Raw genomic sequence first — 20,786 nt, 5'->3', positions numbered from 1 at the left:
CTGCCGTACAGGCGTGCTGAAGAGCATCACACCAGTCCGGTGTCACCTGTGCCAGATCCACGCATCAGGCCTCCAGTGCGCCTCCCCAGTCCGGTACGTCCTGTGCCTGCTCCTCGCACCAGGCCTCCGGTGCGCCTCTCCAGTCCGGTGCGTCCTGTGCCTGCTCCCCGCACTCGCCCTGAAGTACCGGCTGTACCGGCTCCATGCACTAGACCTCCAGTGCGCATTCACAGTCCAGAGCTTCCGGCAACGGTTCACAGTCCGGAGCTTCCGGCGACGGTTCCCAGTCTGGAGAGTCCAGGCACGGCGTCAAGTCCCGCTCCATGGCAGGAGCCCTCCTCTGCGCTGATGTCTAGTCCCGCTCCATGGCAGGAGCCTTCCTCTGCGCCGATGTCCAGTCCCGCTCCAAGGCCGGAGCCTTCCTCTGCGCCGGCACCCAATCCAGGCACGGCGTCCAGTCCAGCTCCATGGCAGGATCCTTCCTCTGTGCCGGCGCCCAGTCCAGTAACGGCGTCTAGTCCCGCTACTGTCACGCCCTGATCATAGAGAGCCCTTGTTTCTCTATGGTGTAGTAGGTCAGGGCATGATGAGGGGGTGTTCTAGTTTAAAATGTCTATGTTGGTGTTTTAGTTTGGTTCCCAATTAGAGGCAGCTGGTAATCGTTGCCTCTAATTGGGGATCATATTTAGGTAGCATTTTTCCCACCTGTGTTTGTGGGATATTGATTGTTTGTTAGTGTTTTTGGGCACTACGTCCTCACTGTCTTTGTAAGTTTGTTATTTTATTTTGTTAGTTTCACTTAAATATGTGGAACTATACTCACGCTGCGCCTTGGTCCGCTCATTTCCAAGGACGTGACAAGTTGAACCAGTAACAATGTCTGTTTGTAAACAGCACAAAGGGAGAAAGTGGGAGGAGCAGGTGAGTCCAGCTGTGGGGGATCGAGTTTTATATTGAAAGTCAAGTTTTTTTTTGATCAGCGATGTGCAACTATAGTTTATCTTCACAGAAAATACATTAATGTAACATATTCGTCAGAAAACAGCTTATGTGCAATGCTTTTTGGCAGCCACACAAGAAAATAAGCTAACAATGAAAAAGGTATGTTTTGGAAAAACGATGCATTGCCATCATATTTTTAATGTTTACCATAGAAAGAATGTAGCCAGCTACATTTCCTAATGTTTTGCTTAAGTTAATCTTGCATTTTTCCAAGAAAAGTAGGCTGTAAAAGCACTGGAGAAAAGTGTCTGTATATCAGTCAGAGCATGGTCTGCTGATAGAATGCTCTTTTGTGAATTCTCATCTGATTAGAGAAGTGCAACTGAAGCACGAAATTAGTCTGATGCCGAGCAGAAATAAGAAGTATTTTACATCTGCGTTTACAAAACGCAGCAAGATATTTGTTATGCGTTTTATCTTTTTTTCCTGCATTAACGCGACCCCCTAAGTTTAACTTGCTAGTGAATCTAAGTGAGTGGCTTAATTAATAAATTGGCACAGCATAATTTTTTAAATATATATTTTTATTTTATCCTTATTTTACCAGGTAAGTTGACTGTGAACACATTCTCATTTACAGCAATGACCTTGGGAATAGTTACAGGGGAGAGGAGGGGCTTTGTGTTAGCCTTCTGCCGTGTTTGGAAGGTCAAAGCCCATTGGATAAGTTATTTGTAGAGCTGCCACTATCTTGATTTCCTTGCATTTTTTTCTCCTCTCTGTTCTCCTCTCCCCTCTTCTCCAAGCAGAGCATGTAGGCCTGTTGCCCTAGCGACTCCAGACTCCACACAGCATGTATTCTACACATACTGCTCCAGAGCCAGTAATGTTCTTCCTTCAGACAAGCATGCATAAAAACATTATTAATTTGCACAATGTATCTCGTTCACATTCCCTTGTAAATGTCCAAACTCACCAAAAATGACATTCGGTAGCTCCTACCTATATATGTATAACTTTATGAGCTGGATTGCCTGTCTTTGCAATTAGTTTATTTTAATCTGATAAATGGCATATATAGGCTCTCATTCGCATATTCGGAGCTAGCAGCCTCCATCGAAATGTGCTCATTTTGTTAGCATTCTGGTAATAAACGCCCACTGGTCTGTTTAGTGTTTGTTGGCACCCCCTTGTGTACTACGCCGGTAATACCGTATATCCCGGTATGAAAGCGGGATGGTATGACGATAAGGAATATCTGGATACCGCCCAACCCTACTTTCATCATGACTAAAAAATAGCTATTTCCTGCTACGAAACTGCCTGTAGCTACTTCATGCAAGATTAGCTACATCATCTTCATAAACAGTTTGTTACAATTGTTGACAGCTAGCTATTTTGCTGGCTAGCAAGTCACATTAGTTAATGGTTTCACACTTACTAGCTAGATAGCTAGCTTCTAGTGACACATTTACTCACAGAAATGAGTAACAGTATTAATTTAGGGTGTTAGCAAGTTTGACAAGCTAGCTAGCTGGCATATCTGATAGCTGGCTAACTCCTTGGTTATGAGGTGTATATCAGTTTACAATATTGAAGCTACGTTAATATAATAAATAGGAATGCAAACTTACAGGCTAGCCAACCTGTGTGCTCTCACCCATACTCAGTCAGACTGTGACTCGTCTGTTGTCGTTGCCTTCTGGTACTTGTAGTTTGTGGTGGAAATATGCTTATAGTTCTTATTATTGTGTATTTTATATATCTATTTTCATGCATATGCTATTAATTACAAAAACATGTATAGAAAGAATTCATGTTCAACTTTTATTTTTTTTAAAGTGTATTACTCATGACTACATTTTATAACCCCCCACAACTCTTATTTCACCAGAGAAACACCACCCACCTTAAGAAAGAGCAGGATCAAGTTACACTGTCTTTCCTCTGTTTTACTGGGACTAGGATTTGGGGTGGATAAACTGTTCCTAGATCTGTACCCAGGCAGGGAATGTAGGCAGTCTACCTAGACAGAGCCTTCAGGAACAAAACCGTTTCTTTCCCCAATCTGAGGTCCCCAACCCCAAAGAAAGCATGAGGAGGAGCGCTGCTCTATCAACATGCTCACACTCATAAACTTGTGCTACATGTCATATTTAAAGTGCCCTTGGATGCATTAATGTGCTGAGTACATCAAGGGGATAGTGTGCCAACCACAGATCATGAAATTAATGTATTTTTTGTCATTTAAAAAATTGCCAGACAAGCACCCTTCAGATTGCATCTGCTGAATAATATTTCTAAGGTAGCCTACCCAGGCAGGTAGTTTCCCAAACCATGCATTTAGTGGATTTTAGACTGTGGACATCACAACCATCAATCTAATTGGAAGGTCAACTTTACATTGCCACATACACTTACCCTATATCTCACTGGTAGGTTAAGTAATATTATAGGGTTTCTAATCCTTTTTACATGCCCTTGTATACATGTTTTATTGCCCAAGATGACAGATTCACAGCATAGAGGAATCCTCATAGTGTGTTCATGAAAAATACCTGCTTGTTGTAGATTGGTCTGCCATCACTGCTCAGTTTTGGCTACCAATTGCTCAGACATACGGTTGATGGTGGTTGTTTGCTACACATATCCCCTTGTCTATGGCATCATACCTGGTGAAAGGTGCTTTTATATCCTGATAACAATTCTACTAACTACAGTACTGTACTTTTCATTCGTTAATTTCATTGTCTTTGGTGAGTAATGAGACAGCACGATGAGAAAGTGTTACTGAGATGGGGTGCTGTTGTTGCTCTCAATGTGGTGGCACGTGGCAAGGCAGGCCTATGGCTATGGTGAAATGGTAGGACAGTCAAAAGCAAAGCATTCAGATGCTGTATATTTCATTGTGTAAAATGTTTTCTTTATCTACGTATCACTTCACTTATTCTTCAAAACGTTCACAAGAAGAGCTGGGAGTGACTGCAATGTCCAGCTGGGGGTGACTGTAATGTCCCCAAATGTGTCCAGGTTTCAGTTGAAATGCAGTGCTGGTGTAAAGACGACTGTACTTTGACAGCTCAACAGTTCAGAGTAACTATCACAGTAATTAGGGTACATATAGGGACAAACACTGACATTGAGAGGTGGCAAGGTTGGAACACATTTGTAGATCCATAGCAAGAAGATGAATGGAACTTGAATGCAAAATGTTGGCAAAAAATTATTATGCATATTCTTGCCTATATTCATTAAAGTGGAGGTGTTTCTGACATGTATTTAAGGAAATCTATTATATGACTTCCTTATTGGATGGATCAATCAACCTCACATAATAAGTGCACTAGTGGTGTGAGAGGAACCCATTAAAGTTGCCATCTGTAACTTTCATTCCCACTCAAAAGTACTGCCCCTGCACTTGTTTGTAAACTAAAGAGGAACTAAAACGAATGTAACCATTTGTTTTTGTTTCACTTCTTGGATAGGTGTGTGCCACTGGGAAAATTTAAAGTTACAGATTGCAACTTCTGAGCCCAATCTTCAGTAAGGTAGGTGCATTCTCACTTCGCCTCCTCTGTCCTCTGTGTGGTCAAATGACACTGATTAACTAATTGAACATGTATGTGTGAAGCACACCACAACCGACATAGGGCTACAGTCTATAGATGATTTACAGTATGTAAAATGTCTTGTAAGTTGGAAGTGTATACATTATTGCATATTCTTTTGCATATATTGCAGTGCAGATTTTTATACGTATTGCATGGGCTCTCAGTATACTTGGATAGAGGGACAATAAGCAATGATAGTAATGTTTTTATAAACATGTTTTCAGAATTTAACTGTAGGTAAAGCAGTCTTTTACATGGTGTGCTTTACTAAAATGTGTGTAAAAAGCATTCCTTCCCTTTTATCTTTCCTAGCTTTTGTAATGTGAGCTGCTTCCTCTCCAAGTCAAGGATATGAGCAACAAATGCTGTCTGTATTTCAACAAAGTCTCCTTGCTTCCCATCCTGGACAAATCAAGTGCTGAGAGAGTTACATCAGATGACAGGGTTGATTAGCACACATTGAACCAGTATCCTCTCTTTTGCTGCATCTTGTTAAATCTATATCAAAAAATTATGGTTCAGCACCATCGGCACCCTCACTCAGTCCCTTCACCAGAGAAGAGGTGCGTTGTGAGCACAGCACAACTGTGTGGTCAGGAGGACAAGGTTTTTTTCTATAGGCAGACAGTGATTGGCATGGAAGTGGTGAGTATATGCTGCTGTGTGCCGCCCTCAAAATATGTCCCCAAACATGTGTGTCATCTCCTCAGCACTCCCCAGCAGCGATTAGTTCCCCCACGGGTCTCTCAGTCAGTCTGGCCCCCTGGCCTCCAGCCCCCTCTTCCTCCATACTGAGTATCTGGTGCATACTTAGAAGCTGGTGGGAAGGGATCCGAGTAAAGACTGCAGGTTGGGCTTCGGGCCCCTCCTGTTCGATCAGGGACTCTGTAGGGTGGCATTCAGCGAGGGAGGGTGGGTGGGCGCTGGGAGTGGCACCGTTCAGATAGATGCTGGTGGGGACGGTCATTGTAGAGAAGACCGTGTTGGTGGACTCTGGGGTGCAATCTTTCTTTTCTGAAGAGGGAGAGGGAGAGAAAACAATGGTATTGTACACAGGCCCATAGTTTTTTTCTGACCACATGACCTAACCAATAACATTTTTAGACTCTAGTTATAGCCTACTTGTAGTCTATAAAGACAAAGTGGTCATGCAAAACTGGGTCACCATTGCATTAGGTTAAGCATTCTGTTAGAGTTGGCTTTTTCTCAGTTCTCTCCTTTCTTTCCTTTCTCAAAAATGCCAAAAAGAATCAGGGGAGACAGGAATATATAGAATAAGGTTTGGTTTCCTTGGTGATAGATTCCTCCTGAGATGAGGCACGGCAATCTTACCTGTGATAGAAGCAGAAACATGGACGATGGTGTGTGTGCCCTCGATGAACACAGAGTCCAGGGTGTGGTCAGGGGGCAGAGGCTCTGTGCTGACTGACTCTACCTTGGTGGGTTTACGGATGGTCAGCATGTATGGGTGGACATCCAGGGTAAAGTTGCGACTGTGCTTTTTCTCCATTGCGCTCATATCTACAGTCGGGCATTCAACAGATATGGTAAGGGGGATAGAACACAATAGCAGGACCAAATTGTGCATGAGTTGCACAACTTTATTTACAGTTTGTGGCATTCCTGAAGCACTTTTCTATGCAAAAGCAGTTTTAGTCAAATATCCAAAATAGAGAAATATAGCAAAATTCTGAGTAACCATAAAATGTATATTAGCCTACTCAACTTTCTATTACCATAATTTCTACAGTAATGTCACTGCTCTCAGTACAGTACCTTTGGCAGAGGGTGGGTACTGTGTGCTCTTGCTTAATGGAGCAACATAGTTCTCTGCAACTGGTTTCCTCCTCACCGGTTTGGGCTTCTCAGTCTTAGTGCTGTTCTCCAAACGCGTCATTGTCAGAGGTTCCTTCAACATGGACAGACATAGACAGTTAACACAATTATCCCAAGCAGAATTAGATTATTGAAGGGATAGTTCACTTTTGTGAAGTTTTAGCTTATTTTACCAAGGGTTTTTTCCGATTTACTAAGGATTACCTTAAATTACCTTAAATTACCTAAAAATGGTTGGGATAAAACAACACCCTAGATAATTTGCAAAAAAGCTCAAACTTAAAAAGTGAACGATCCTGTTACGTTGTATGATAGGAGACAGGCGCAGGAATACGAAATCTTTTTTTTCTCTCTACGCAAAATAGAATACATCATGAACATGATGGGGATGAAGCCCAAAACAAACACGTATGTGTGTGTGTATGTATATATATATATATATATATATATATATATATATATATATATATATATATATATATATATATATATATATATATATATATATATATATATATATATATATATATATATATATATCACAAGGCTGTAACCCAAACAAAGAGCGAGGTGTAAACCTATAATAAATACACTGGCCGAGACCCGTAATAACAAGTGCACATTAACACAGTAACACGCAAGCCGACACAACGGAGCACAGGTACTCACAAGACCAACGGACATGGAACAAAAATCAACAAGGATACTTATTTTCCACCATAATCTGCAAATAAATTCATTAAAAATCCTACAATGTGATTTTCTGGATTTTTTTCTTCTCATTTTGCCTGTCATAGTTGAAGTGTACCTATTATGAAAATTACAGGCCTCTCTCATCTTTTTAAGTGGGAGAACTTGCACAATTGGTGGCTGACTAAATACTTTTTTTGCCCCACTGTATATAGGGAAGGTAATCAGGGAATTGATGGAGTCCAGGTGAGTCTGATGAAACGCACGTAACGATGGTGACAGGTGTGCGCCATAACGAGCGGCCTGGTGACCTAGAGGCCTGAGAGGGAGCACACGTGACAGGTGCTTTGGTTTTTCAGCACAGTGGGTGAAGACTATTTTATTGCATATTAATTTAGATGAATATCCTAAGGCATTAATCGGAAGGAAATCCACAGGTTGGTTTTTTTAGTGTGAGAAGATGAATCAATATCAAATATTAATTTGGGTTGGAAATCAGGAATATCCTTTTTTCATTGGTGGTAATTAGTCATAACAACAATAGACTTAGCCTACTATGTGTAATTCAACTTTAGACAAACAGATCGCATTTCCAGCCCATGATAATTGGCCAGAATATGCAGACCTGTGGCTACCCTCTTTTAGAATCAGAGAGTGAAATACTTAGTCTCGTCTCTAACATGTAGGCTCAGCATTCACAAACAGTCCCATTACAAGTCAGAATGCTGAACAAACTTCATTTCAACTTACTTTACCGCTTGTCCGCTGAGTTTGTCCCTATGTCAGAGGTAATCTGAGACAAAATATCCACAGGGAAGTGTTATCAACCTGACCTTCAGTACACTGGTCTGTATATCTGTCTGTATATCATTTTATTTTTTATTTTTTTTGCATGCAACAAACATTTGCACAATATGGCCAAGTCTAACCGAATGTTGTCCCACACAATCAGCTGTCAAATTTCACAAACGCTTCCATCTGATTGCGAGGAAACATTCAATTGACTATGTTCGCTACATTTGGCTATTGTTTACATGTTGCACATCATGCAAAAGGCATTAGGAGATTGAAAATGCAAGTGACAGAACCACAAAAAGTCAGGTAAACAACACTTTCCTGTGGATCCTCCAACTCCTACCGTCAAAAGCACCAACAGCACGGATAACCGGTAAAGTAAGTGTAAATATCATTTTATTCAACATTCTGACTGGTAGACATTCTGACTGGTAGACATTCTGACTGGTAGACATTCTGACTGGTAGACATTCTGGCTGGTAGACATTCTGACTGGTAGACATTCTGACTGGTAGACATTCTGACTTGTAGACATTCTGACTGGTAGACATTCTGACTGGTAGACATTCTGACTGGTAGACATTCTGACTGGTAGACATTCTGACTGGTAGACATTCTGGCTGGTAGACATTCTGACTGGTAGACATTCTGACTGGTAGACATTCTGACTTGTAGACTTTATCTTTTAGGCAGACTTCTTTCAGACTGAATATCCATGGTGTAACCATGGTAAAAGTGATGTTTAGACAAACCTGTGGCAGGCAGCATTTAGGCCGCCTATGCATGGGGACTTACCTTAAAAGGTTGGGGGAGGGGGTTGGAGCTGGGGATCCACTTCATCTTCTTGCGTGGTCGTTTGATGACCAGCGGCTCCCCTCCCAGCTCCCCCACTCCCAAGAGAGAGGGGTCCATGTTGGGGTCTAGGGTCTGGATGCCTGAGTCCCTCACAGAGGGTGTAGCGTCATGGTTAGACTGGGCCAGGGCGGCCAGCAGCTGCCTCACCACATTGTCATACATGAGGTCGCTCTCATTGGTGATAAAGTCAAGGCGGTTGAGTGACTTGATGTGGTCGCGGTTCTCGTTACAGAACATGGCCAAGATGTTGATGTCACAGAACTGAGACTTCTGCCAGCGCCGCCGCGTCTTGATGCCCACCTTGTGCAGTTTGTCGAACACGAAGTTGGACTTCCGCACCACGAACAGGTGCAGCAAGTTGACCAGGATGACAAGGTTCATGGTGCTCAGCAGGGCAATGTCTACGGCGGCCATAATGCGCTGCAGCTGCACGGCTGGCAGTTTGCAGTTGACGCTGAGCCTCAGCTCAGGGATGCTGCTGGAGTCTGGAGGCTCCCCCAGGGCACAGCTGAACTCGTTCTGGCGCTGGCGGTGCCAGTAGGCGCTCAGGTAGGAGATGGGGATGGAGCTGAGGCACATGATGGCCAAGTGGCGCGCAAGGTACAGCTTGGCCAGAAAGTTGCTCTGTCCTCGTCTCTCCAGGTACTTCTCAAACAGGTTCTGCTCGGGGCTCTTCTCCTTCTCCGCATTCTCGATGATCTCTCGTCTCTCTTTCTCCGTGATGCCTGGTCCTTTGGACTGGATCTGCTTCTCGATCTTAGGGGCCCGGCCCTCGGCAGCCCGGTGGTAGCAGTTGTCGATCTCGTGAAGCAGGAAGTTGAGCTCGGAGGTAAGTCTTGTGGAGGCCATGAACTCCCAGCCCAAAGCAGGGATGTACATGATGCCGGCGAAGGCCAGCAGGGCGTAGGGTAGGAACTTGTGCTCAAACAGCGAAGGTCGAAGGTCAGGCTCCACCCCGGGAACGGCGTCACGCAGCTCTGTCCAGCAGTAGCCTCGTGCGTACAGGGCCTGGTCACGGGTGAAGTTGTGAGGCGTGTAGCAGTAGATTGACTCCTCTGAGAGGGGAAAAGAAGGAGAGAGTTAGCCTCATAATCTGACATTACAACTGAGGGTAATGTATGTTTGTTATCTATTTACAGTAAGTGAATTAAAAAAAAAATGAATTGTCAAACTTTCCTCTAACAGCCAGTCCTTGATATAATGTTGATTTTATAGATGTTTCCTATGTGGGGGAAATACCATTGATTAATTTCATCCATTTGTGTCAGAAGACTTCTCAGATTTCATTACTTTCTGGAAGTGCTGATTCATGGTATAAAACCATCTGCAGAGGAGACTGAGAAGGAGGCAGCACTTCAAGCCACACCTGTATTCCATTCATTCGTTCCCTGTTATGCTTGAGTATGGTAGCAGCAAGGCCATTCGACGGTCGACTGACAAGGTCTGGTAGGTTCAGGGGTGCATCTGGCCCTGAGGTGCACTTGTGACTTTCAGATAATGGTTGTTGAACTGAGCATGAGAACATTACACACTGCCTGCAAAGCGCTGAGCCAGGTGTCAGAAGGCTGGGGTGGGTACGGTGTCTGGGAAAGGGCTGTTTTTCAGGCTTGACAAAGTTTATGTGATTGCTCTTCAAATTTGCACACGTTCATATTTGGCCTGTAGGCTCCTTCATTTGGTATTGGACTTTGCCTGAGACTTCAATCCAACATAATTTGTTCAATTTAAGGGTAGAAACCAATGACATCAATACAATAAGTATTGTACATAAATGTAATATAGTGCACATTGCACTGCTGTTTTTGGTTGTTGCCATGGCACTTGAGGTTTGTGGGGCCTATCAAATGGGTCCAGTTGGCAACCCATGTTTTGAAGAGGAGCAGTGCAGAGAATGCAGAGATGGGCTCCCACTCAATCCCATCCTCTGTTGGACCAGTACTTCCCGCCCGGTACTAGGTGAAATGCTCAGTCACAGCTGGTTGGTGCTGCTATGCAGACAGCCTGACTCAGCATTGAGCTTTCCTTTCTCTCCTCTCTGTTCACTACAGTATCCCAGTATCTCACACCAAAAACCAAAAGCACTGCATACTTAACCCTACATTTCCCAGATCTATCATTCTGATAAAATTTTAAAAAACGTATGGTGTATTTCATTTGAGGATTTACCAGAGTGTTTTACCCAAAAGATTCAGACTTTTCTGTTTCCATCTACGTGGGCCGGCCCCCGTGTCTCACTGGGCCACGGCTCCAGTGGACCTGCTCTGACTTGGAGCCAGGCAAGGCTCTGAGTACTTTTCAGCTTGCATTTACAAAACAATGGCTAACTTTGAACTTAACACCTTCTTATAAACCAACAGTCATGATTTGTTAATTTACCTTTATTTAACTAGGCAAGTCAGTTAAGAATACATTCTTATTTACAATGACGGCCTAGCAAAAGGCCTCCTGCCTCCATGTTGTGTTGCTACCATGCAGTGTTGTTGTCTAAGGTCTCTCTTTATGTAGTGTTGTGGTGTCTCTCTTGTCGCAATGTGTGTGTTGTCTTTTTTATTTTCTGCCCCTGGGACGGGATTAAAACACGCATCACACATCACAACAAGAGAGACCACAACACTACATAAAGAGAGACCTTAGACAACAACACAGCATGGCAGCAACACAACATGAAATGAAACCGAGGTTGTTGATTCAGCTCACCACAAATATTTAGTGTCACACTCCTGATGGAAACACGATAACCTTAGAGCTCACATTAACATAAAACACTGGTGACAACCTGGTGTGGGGGTAAGACTCACTGGAAAAGCACCAATAGAGCACAAGTAAACTCTTCAGGATAATGTCCTACTGTTAGACATTATGAATGCCAATGCCATCGTATGAATAACAAAGCTACTACAGCTGTCTACTAGTATCTGTGTTCTGGTTCAGTGTAAAGTGACAGGCTGATGTGATGTGGGTTAACAACGATACGTTAGGACATACAGTTTCCTTCCCAACCTGCTGTGTGTTTGGTGTTTACAGCAGCAGCATAGCGCTGTCACAGGCCCCGCTAGTGGCCGTCTGCCAGACCTGGATTCAAATACTATTTTAAATATTTTGAGCGTTTGCTCTAGTCTGCCTAGAGTGCCAAAAGGGGCGGTGTTTGCACTTTTGCAACTATTCTACTGGTTCAATTTCCCCAGACAAGCACAACTAAAGTATATTATTTCAAATAATAGTTGAAGCCAGGTCTGCCGTCTTGCCGACCCACTGACCTGCAAAGTTCCTTGTGAAGACAAGAGTGACGAGCAGGATGGGTATGATGACAGTGCCGATGGTGACGACGCGGTCAAATGGTAGCTCCAATTTAAGCTGGACCATAAGGCCGGCCAGCATTCCTCCCTTCTCATCCTGGGAAGAGCCAGGCAGGATCAGCTCCTTCAGCTTCTCTCCCGCCAGCAGAGCCGTGGCCATGTCTAAGTTCTGCTCGAGGATGTTCTGCATCCGGCCTGAGAAGACAACGGCCACCCCCTCCTCCTAGATACCTCCACCCACTCACACACACTGGGCTACTTCCACACACACACACACACACACACACACACACACAGGACTGGCTGTCTCCAGGCCAGACCTGGTTATTCGGTTATGTAAAGTCAGTAAAGGCTGGGTCTTGATGTGATTGACAGTCTCTTGGGTGTATTGGGATCGTCACTGACTGTAAGTGGGACCTCCCTCCTCCTAGCTACGTCCACTCACACTGTTACACACCAACTCACACAGGACTGGCGGTCTCAATGCCAGAGCTGGTCATATGGCGCCGCAGGAACAACTGGGTTTTGATGGACAGTCTTGGATATGTTCACTGACGGCGAGTCAGACAGATTGATGCTCTCTGACTCTCTCTTCCCTCACAGAGGAAGGACATTGTGTTCAGTCAGTGGTTTACTGTGGGTTCCAGTTGTGCTGTGTACATTCTGAGTTTTTGTTCTCTCTCACCTTTAACTGGCCTTGGTCCACACAGTCAGGTAAAAGGAAGGATAGATGATCTTTCTCTCGGTTCTCAAAGAGTGTGGTCTCCGGTGGATGAGTTTGTATGGATTTATAGTATACCCAGATCAATAGGGATACCTACTCCGATTCCATCTTCCTGCAAAATACAGATTGTCCAACCTGGTCTCAGAGCATTTCGTATTATTCTGAATGTAAATCCGAGACACTCCATTTAGTATGTAATATTACGTTTTGTATGGTGTGTATTAATTTGTGTGATTATATTGTGATTTACAATTCACACCAATTTCATATGATCTGTTACAAATTACAATTTGTACTATATGTTACGAATTTGCAAAACATATGATATGTTACGAATTCTAGCTAGGTGGCTAGGTTGCTAACATTAGCTAGCATGCTAACGTTTGCTAGGCTAGGATTTAGGGTTAAGTTTAGGAGTTAGGTTAAAGGGTTAATGTTAGGGTTAGGGGAAGGGTTAGCTAAAAGGTTGAAGGTTAGGGTTAGTGTTAGGGGAAGTGTTAGCTAACATGCTAAGTAGTTGCAAAGTAGCTAAAAAGTAGCAAGTAGTTAAAGTTGCTAATTAGCAAAAAATAAATAAATTGGTCCGTGATGAGATCTGAACTCGCAACCTTTAGGTTGCTCGACGTTTGTGTTATACACCCTTCCATCAACCCCAATCAACTACCCTACTTTCATTGTTTGCCTTAACTAACCATCTGTTTTATGTAACCATACCAAATTAAACATATCATACTAAATGGAGTGTCTCAGATTTACAATAAGAATAATACGAAATGCTCTTAGAACAGGTTGGATTGTCAAGAAACATAGTATATATATACTTGCAAAATGTTGGCCTTTTCTTCTAAAATAGAGAGCAATAACAAAACACTAGCTCAGTAAACACTGAAAATAAATCCAACAGTTTAGTTCAAGTAAATCATCTGGTTGAGATTATCTCTCTAACCAACACCATACTCAGGTACACCATCTCGAAGGTACTTTATCCAGTGTTCTGCATCACCGTATGCAGCTAAATTCCTGTTGTACCCACTCCCCGCTAAGCATTTACAGACGCCAATGTCTTTTGGATGTATTTTCTTTAGTACTGTCTGGACCGGTCTTTTTTTTTTATGCAGTCCGGAACGGACCAAATCTGAACCAAACAGACTTCCGTCTGGACCGGCCTTGATTTCAATGTCCACAGACATCCGGATCGGCCTATATTTGGCCCAAACATAAACGTCTATAATTGGTTCAGATTTGGTCCGGTCCGAACCGACCTTGATTTGGTCCAAACATAGACGTCTATAATTGGTTCAGATTTGGTCAGAACCAAATCTGAACCAATCATAGATATCTATGTTTCAAAATTTTGGACAGCACGGCACAGTACAATAGAGTACAGTGCACAGTAAATAAACATACAGTAGAGCACAGAGTACAGTAAAGAAAAGTAAAGTGTACTGTATTATACCCTACTTTATTCTAATGTATTCTACTAAACTGTACTGTACTGTACCATATTCTACTGTAGCCTACTCTACTGAATAAAACTCTGCTATCCTATACCGTACTGTAGCGCACTGTACTGTACTAAACTGTGTCGTACTGTGAAGTTAAAATTGTGAAACATAGTTTAGAGGTCTATGATTTGTTCAGATCAAATATGTACTAGTTTGGGAGAGGAGCTCAATAGGATAATACCCAGCATGCTTTGTGTGTTTATTTTTATATTTACATTTTGGTAATGCAGCAGACAGAGCTACAGTGGGGCAAAAACATATTTAGTCAGCCACCAATTGTGCAAGTTCTCCCACTTAAAAAGATGAGAGGCCTGTAATCTTCATCATAGGTACACTTCAACTATGACAGACAAAATGAGGGAAAAAAATCCAGAAAATCACATTGTAGGATTTTTAATGAATTTGCAAATTATGGTGGAAAATAAGTATTTGGTCACCTACAAACAAGCAAGATTTCTGGCTCTCACAGACCTGTAACTTCTTCTTTAAGAGGCTCCTCTGTCCTCCACTCGTTACCTGTATTAATGGCACCTGTTTGAACTTGTTATCAGTATAAAAGACACCTGTCCACAACCTCAAACAGTCACACTCCAAACTCCACTATGGCCAAGACCAAAGAGCTTCTAAGGACACCAGAAACAAAATTTTAAACCTGCACCAGGCTGGGAAGACTGAATCTGCAATAGGTAAGCAGCTTGGTTTGAAGAAATCAACTGTGGGAGCAATTATTAGGAAATGGAAGACATACAAGACCACTGATAATCTCCGTCGATCTGGGGCTCCACGCAAGATCTCACCCCGTGGGGTCAAAATGATCACAAGAACGGTGAGCAAAAATCCCAGAACCACACGGGGGGACCTAGTGAATGACCTGCAGAGAGCTGGGACCAAAGTAACAAAGCCTACCATCAGCAAGGGCATTGAAGATGAAACGTGGCTGGGTCTTTCAGCATGACAATGATCCCAAACACACCGCCTGGGCAACGAAGGAGTGGCTTCGTAAGAAGCATTTCAATGTCCTGGAGTGGCCTAGCCAGTCTCCAGATCTCAACCCCATAGAAAATCTTTGGAGGGAGTTGAAAGACTGTGTTGCCCAGCAACAGCCCCAAAACATCACTGCTCTGGAGGAGATCTGCAGAGGAATGCGCCAAAATACCAGCAACAGTGTGTGAAAACCTTGTGAAGACTTACAGAAAACGTTTGACCTCTGTCATTGCCAACAAAGGGTATATAACAAAGTATTGAGATAATCTTTTGTTATTGACCAAATACTTATTTTCCACCATAATTTGCAAATAAATTCATTAAAAATCCTACAATGTGATTTTCTGGATTTTGTTTTCTCATTTTGTCTGTCATAGTTGAAGTGTACCAATTATGAAAATTACAGGCCTCTCATATTTTTAAGTGGGAGAACTTGCACAATTGGTGGCTGACTAAATACTTGTTTGCCCCACTGTAACTAAGCTAGATAAACAAAAACATCTCACAGTCATAGCAAGATTTTTTTTGTTTTACTGCTACTGAGAATGCTATTGTAGTTGAAGTGGTCTGTTGGTTTATTCTGTAGGTTGGAATGCTTTGAAAAGCTAGCATAAGTGTATGTGACAGATGGGAGAAATAATCTTCAGTTGGTTCCTCTTTCCTACAGTATATTAAGAGGCTTGAAAGAATGTATTTCCAGAAATTTGGACATAGAATCAATGACTGAAAAATATGGATTTTCAATGTCTGTAAATCTTTTTGACATACGGAACATCTTTTCACCTTTCATTCAGCACCTATAATGCACCTGATTTCAACATCCAGAAAATACATATTTTAGATGTCTGGAAATTATGTATTTTCGACGTCCTGTAAAATATTGTTTCCGACATCCAGAAAATGCATGTTTTCAACTTTTATTTGGCGCCTAAAATGCCCCTGATTTCAACGTCAGAAAAATACATCTAAAAGACACATTTTCTATGTAATTTTGCTTACTGTAGTAGCAGTGAGAGCTCAGTTTCCAGTGAATGGGTCAGTGTGGTCACATCTGTGGGGGATATTTGCCTTTGATTACACAAGGACTGTGAAGGGCGAAGTCACCCACTCTGATGAGAATGATGACCTTAAAAAGCTTTTTAAAAAAAACTTTTATGCACCAGTACAAGGACATGCCTTCTTTTTTTTTCCAAACATGGTACCAAAAAAGGATTTGATTCCTGGCTGAGTCAATCGATATTATTAGATTCCGATTCATATCAGTGATGTAATCATTAGTCATATGACATTATGCTAATGTTCTGTTCATTCAGCGTTACAGTGAAACCATTTCCCATGGAGCTGTGAGACATTATCTTTAATGAACACTGTCAAACCTGGGGATTTTGAATGTCAGAATCCAGGACACCTGTCAGGGGGATGCTGCTTTATGGTGTGTGTGTGTGTGTGTGTGTGTCATTGCCACTGCTGCACTCTGCAAGTGAGGAGGGGGTTGCTGCTGCATGCACACTCCAGGAAGGTTACATGAATGTCCTTTGAGAGGAGTGTGATCACATCGTCCCTGCTCACCCCACACACCCCTCCCATCTTTCTTTCTCTCCATCTTATGCTCTCTCTCCCTCTCTTTCCATCTCTTTTTTTCTCTCCATCTCTTTCTCGCTTCTTCTCATTCTCTCTCAATCTGGAATAAATATCCATAGTCCTTGAGCCACACAGAAGCAAGCCCATAGAGTGGATTACATTGTGCAGGGATAGAGGGATGGAAATCCTGCCTACCAACTGAATTGTTAGCATCATGACCTACTCAATAAATTGCCCCTGGCTAAGACCAATCATTCATATTATTTCTGAGAGCAATATGCTCCTTTATGATGACAAATGGAGTATATCTGAGAATAACGTGAATAACGTGATGTTGAATAAATAAATCATTGTGAGATAAAATATAAACTTGTCAAGCCACCAGTCATGAAACATTAGTCATAGGTAGTGACTACTGACTATGTGTGAATAGATAACGTGTAGGGTGAAGTTTCCCCTAGATGCTGTTCAGGGGTAAGTTTAGCATTTTCCTCACTAATGGTTAAGGATAGGATTGGAGGATGTGAAGCTGGTCCCAGATCTGTACCTAGGGGAAACATCGTCAACCACTGGAGCAATCGATAACACCCTTTCCTACTCTGAAGATCTTTGAGGGATCCTTGGATCAGACAATGAGAAAGCCCTGAGACATACTGTAGGTGAAAGGGCCTGTTCAATTCATTTACATTTCAGGCTACTTGATTCTGGGAAAGGCCCTTCTGTGTAGCACATGTATTATTTGTGTTCCTTCATTGTTGAACATGCTTTACTTGGGCACGAAAATGGCCTTAACATAAAACAATATCTTAATATTTATGACCTGATGATTTGTGTAATTGTCTGTCCAACAGTTCCAAAAATCTGGTTTACAACCAACAGTTGCCAATTTTAAATCGATTTTGTCTTGTAGGAGACAATATCTCATTTCAGTAACTCAGCTTCTGGCAGTGGTGAGCCCTTGGCACCAGTCCAACAACAGATTATGCCCCACAGTTGGACCTGCTACACGTGTTTAAAGGGGATGCCCACATTCAGTTGCCAGTACTACAGTATGCCACGTTTGGTTAAGGCTGTCCCTGTTACACAGATAGACACTCTTGGTGTAATCAGACTCACTTTTGCTGAAGAGGTGAACACTTCACTGTAGGCTACATGTTTGAAGGATTGTGAGTGGAACTGTGTGATCTTTCAAGTACTCTCTCTCACCGGTCCTCCTCATTAGTGAGCATCCATTCCGAGTGTGATCATGAGTTTATACATTGGACTCCGTCCAAAAACTTCCAAACTAGCTACTCCTGTTGTAAAGTGAGCATGGCAAATAGTGAAATTTCACCTCAACAATGCACAGTCCCCGATATAGCGCCTATTCACTCTGCCTTTTTCAAGGACACAAATGACAGGTTAAGCAAAATAAAAAATACTGTTAACCGTGCAAACAATAGCGTTAGGATACTGTTACACCAAATGCAAGTCCATTGCTAAACAAAATGCTACAATAACAGAGCAACAAAGCTATTGTGGTTATGCTACATACAGGCTATCATATGATAGAGTTTCCTCTACTAATCTTGTGAAATTGTCCAAGAGTCATTCTCAAACATGCCGCAATGTTGGTTGTCTAGTCATCCACATGCTATTGGCTACTTACATCAAAGGAGCGGTGCACAAAACAAAACGCTCCGCTGCAAGTCAACGAATGTGCACGCCAATTCAGCACTTGGTGCGGTGGACAGCTCCCAAAATGTAGACGGGGCGCTGAAAATTTGAGTGTATTAGTCTAACACGGGTTTAGTAAGGACTCTTATTAGACTTTCAGCTCTTTGAGATTCAATAGGCTACATGTATTAGCTGCAGTCCACCTGTCCATATCAGTGACAGGCACAGAAAATTCACGGTCTATCCATAAGAAAAATAGATCAAGCCCGAGAATCCACTGTGGGTTCAAATTCACCCATTTAACACAAGGAGGGAATATAATGTACTCACAGGTCTTGTGCATCCTCGGCGTGCTAAGAGTGACTGCAGTGCAGGCGAGCCGCTACAGCGTGTATCCGGGCACACCGGTTTGTTCCGCATTTACCCCTCCTCAGTCCTCACCCTCCCTTCCCGGTTTTGTCTCTCTCCTTTCCCCAGAACCAAAGATGAGATGAGATAGGTAACGCATTAGGATTCAACAAATCATTGCTTCCTCTCTCCTTGCACAAATTTAAATGACAGATCCTGATGTAAATGTCCATTTGACTGTGTTGTGAAAACCCAGACAATGGGTTGTGATCTTTAGATGGAGGAACAAACTCGACACTTTGGATGTAGTTTATAAAAGGTCTTACATTATCAGTAAAAATAAATTGGGCACACTGAAGCAAGCTTCTGAGGATTTCCTCATATAGCGACAGCTTCGTAGGCTAGCCGAGACTATCTTGCGTTTCAGGAGGAGAGGAACAGTGAGTCAATCAATCTTTCCTTGTGATGTAGACATTATAACTCCCCACTCCCTCAAACACACACACACTCATGAAGTCCCAGTGGGAGAACAGCCAGCAGCTAAACAGGGAATAAACACTCTGTCTTAACTCGCTCACCCCCAATCACGCCACCCGCAGCAGCTGTGTTTTTGCTCAGAGATGTGGTGACTCTGGTTATTCACGATTGGCTATAGCTAGGCTGTTTAGGTTGGAGTCTTGTTTCTGGCAAGACTCCCGTACAGGTCAGATCGATAGCAAGCGAGCAAGCAAGCCAAAGCGCGCGCTTCAGACTCCGGTCAGGTTCCTAGCCGGTTTTCACCGGTTAGGTTCCATTCCTCATAACTGCTTCCAAATATAGGATCCTCTCCACCACTGCTGCATCGCAATGGTGATCAAGACAGCAATTGAATGTGTTGTGGCTGCAACCGGAGACACTCCATTTAGTTGTATATATTACGTTTTGTATGGAATGTATAATTTGTGGATGTTCATCATTCATTTTGGATGATAAATTATGAATTATAATTCGTATGATATGTTACAAATTACAATTCGTGCAATATGCTATGAATTGCGATTCGTATAATAAGTTACGAATTTGCAAAACGTACAATATGTTACGAATTCCAATTTGTTGTTGCTAATGTTAGCTAAGTGGCTAGGTGGCTAACGCTAATGTTAGCTAAGCCAGGGGTTAGGGTTAAGGTTAGGAGTTAGGTTATTATTAAATGATTAAGGTTAGGGGAAGGTTTAGCTAAAAGAGTTAAGGCAGTGGTTCCCAAACTTTTTGGGCCCACAACCCCATTTTGATATCTGAAAATTCTCAAGACCCTAATCATGTGAAAAATAATGATGTCATAAACAGCCAATGTTAACTTTTTAAATTGGGTCTATTGCAGTCAATTGTAAATTCTAACAGTATTGCTGATGTTGTTCTCAACTCACCATCATACACTTTTAATGTGAGGTTATGACATTCAATTGCAAATTAAACTTATATATCTCTAATCTCACCACCACCAATGAGATGGGTGTGCTTGATGCATGTCGACGCGAGGCTGTAATTGCTGCCAAAAGGTGCTTCAACAAACTACTGAGTAAAGGGTCTGAATACTTATGTAAATGTGACATTTCTTTTTTTTTTTGCAAAAAATGTCTAAAAACCTGTTTTTGCTTTGTCATTGTTGGGTATTGTGTGTAGATTGATGAGGGGGGGGGGGGGGGGGGGGGGGGGGGGGGGGGGGGGGGGGGGGGGGGGGGGGGGGGGGGGGGGGGGGGGGGGATTGATGAGAGGGGGGGGGTTAATCAATTTTAGAAAAAGTATGTAATGTAACAAAATGTGGAAAAAGACAAAGACCAAAATAATACTGAGCTGCAAATACAACACAAAGAGGAATGAGAGTTCCCAATGGTCAAAAGATTGTACACAGTAAGCAGATTGTTTTAGCAAGTATAAACATTTTATATCTGAGAGACTTGAATGCTTATAACATCACACACTT

General features: G+C 42.6%; 1 protein-coding gene across 4 annotated transcripts; it reads right to left on the bottom strand.

Moving 5' to 3' along the window:
• Nucleotides 1–1,514: 1,514 nt before the first annotated feature.
• Nucleotides 1,515–18,901, bottom strand: LOC110502210 (pannexin-2-like). 4 transcript variants are annotated; one of them, XM_036957023.1, is made up of 7 exons: nt 18,806–18,886; nt 18,468–18,574; nt 11,987–12,861; nt 8,670–9,784; nt 6,330–6,462; nt 5,886–6,074; nt 1,515–5,567 (listed from the first exon to the last, which is right to left on the bottom strand). In XM_036957023.1, exons 3-7 carry the CDS (start codon nt 12,213–12,215, stop codon nt 5,260–5,262), a joined length of 1,974 nt encoding a protein of 657 aa, XP_036812918.1. In that variant the 5' UTR covers nt 12,216–12,861; nt 18,468–18,574; nt 18,806–18,886; the 3' UTR covers nt 1,515–5,259. The 4 variants fall into 4 exon arrangements, with proteins under 4 accessions (XP_036812918.1, XP_036812935.1, XP_036812927.1 ...); XM_036957040.1 differs by lacking the exon at nt 18,468–18,574 and having other exon boundaries at nt 18,806–18,901; XM_036957032.1 differs by lacking the exon at nt 18,806–18,886 and having other exon boundaries at nt 18,468–18,671.
• Nucleotides 18,902–20,786: the final 1,885 nt, after the last annotated feature.

Source organism: Oncorhynchus mykiss, chromosome 2 (assembly GCF_013265735.2).
Source record: "Oncorhynchus mykiss isolate Arlee chromosome 2, USDA_OmykA_1.1, whole genome shotgun sequence".
Lineage (NCBI taxonomy): Eukaryota > Metazoa > Chordata > Actinopteri > Salmoniformes > Salmonidae > Oncorhynchus > Oncorhynchus mykiss.
Note: the sequence above shows the minus strand (reverse complement) of the source record. Positions and strands in the feature narration are given on the sequence as shown.

Excerpts from the sequence above, each read along its gene's own strand:
- LOC110502210 (XM_036957040.1), bottom strand. The coding sequence starts at position 12,215 with ATGCAGAACATCCTCGAGCAGAACTTAGACATGGCCACGGCTCTGCTG. Across the intron at positions 6,075-6,329 it reads GTACCCACCCTCTGCCAAAG|ATATGAGCGCAATGGAGAAA; the intron begins GTACTGTACTGA and ends GCCCGACTGTAG. Across the intron at positions 5,568-5,885 it reads TGTTTCTGCTTCTATCACAG|AAAAGAAAGATTGCACCCCA; the intron begins GTAAGATTGCCG and ends CTCCCTCTTCAG.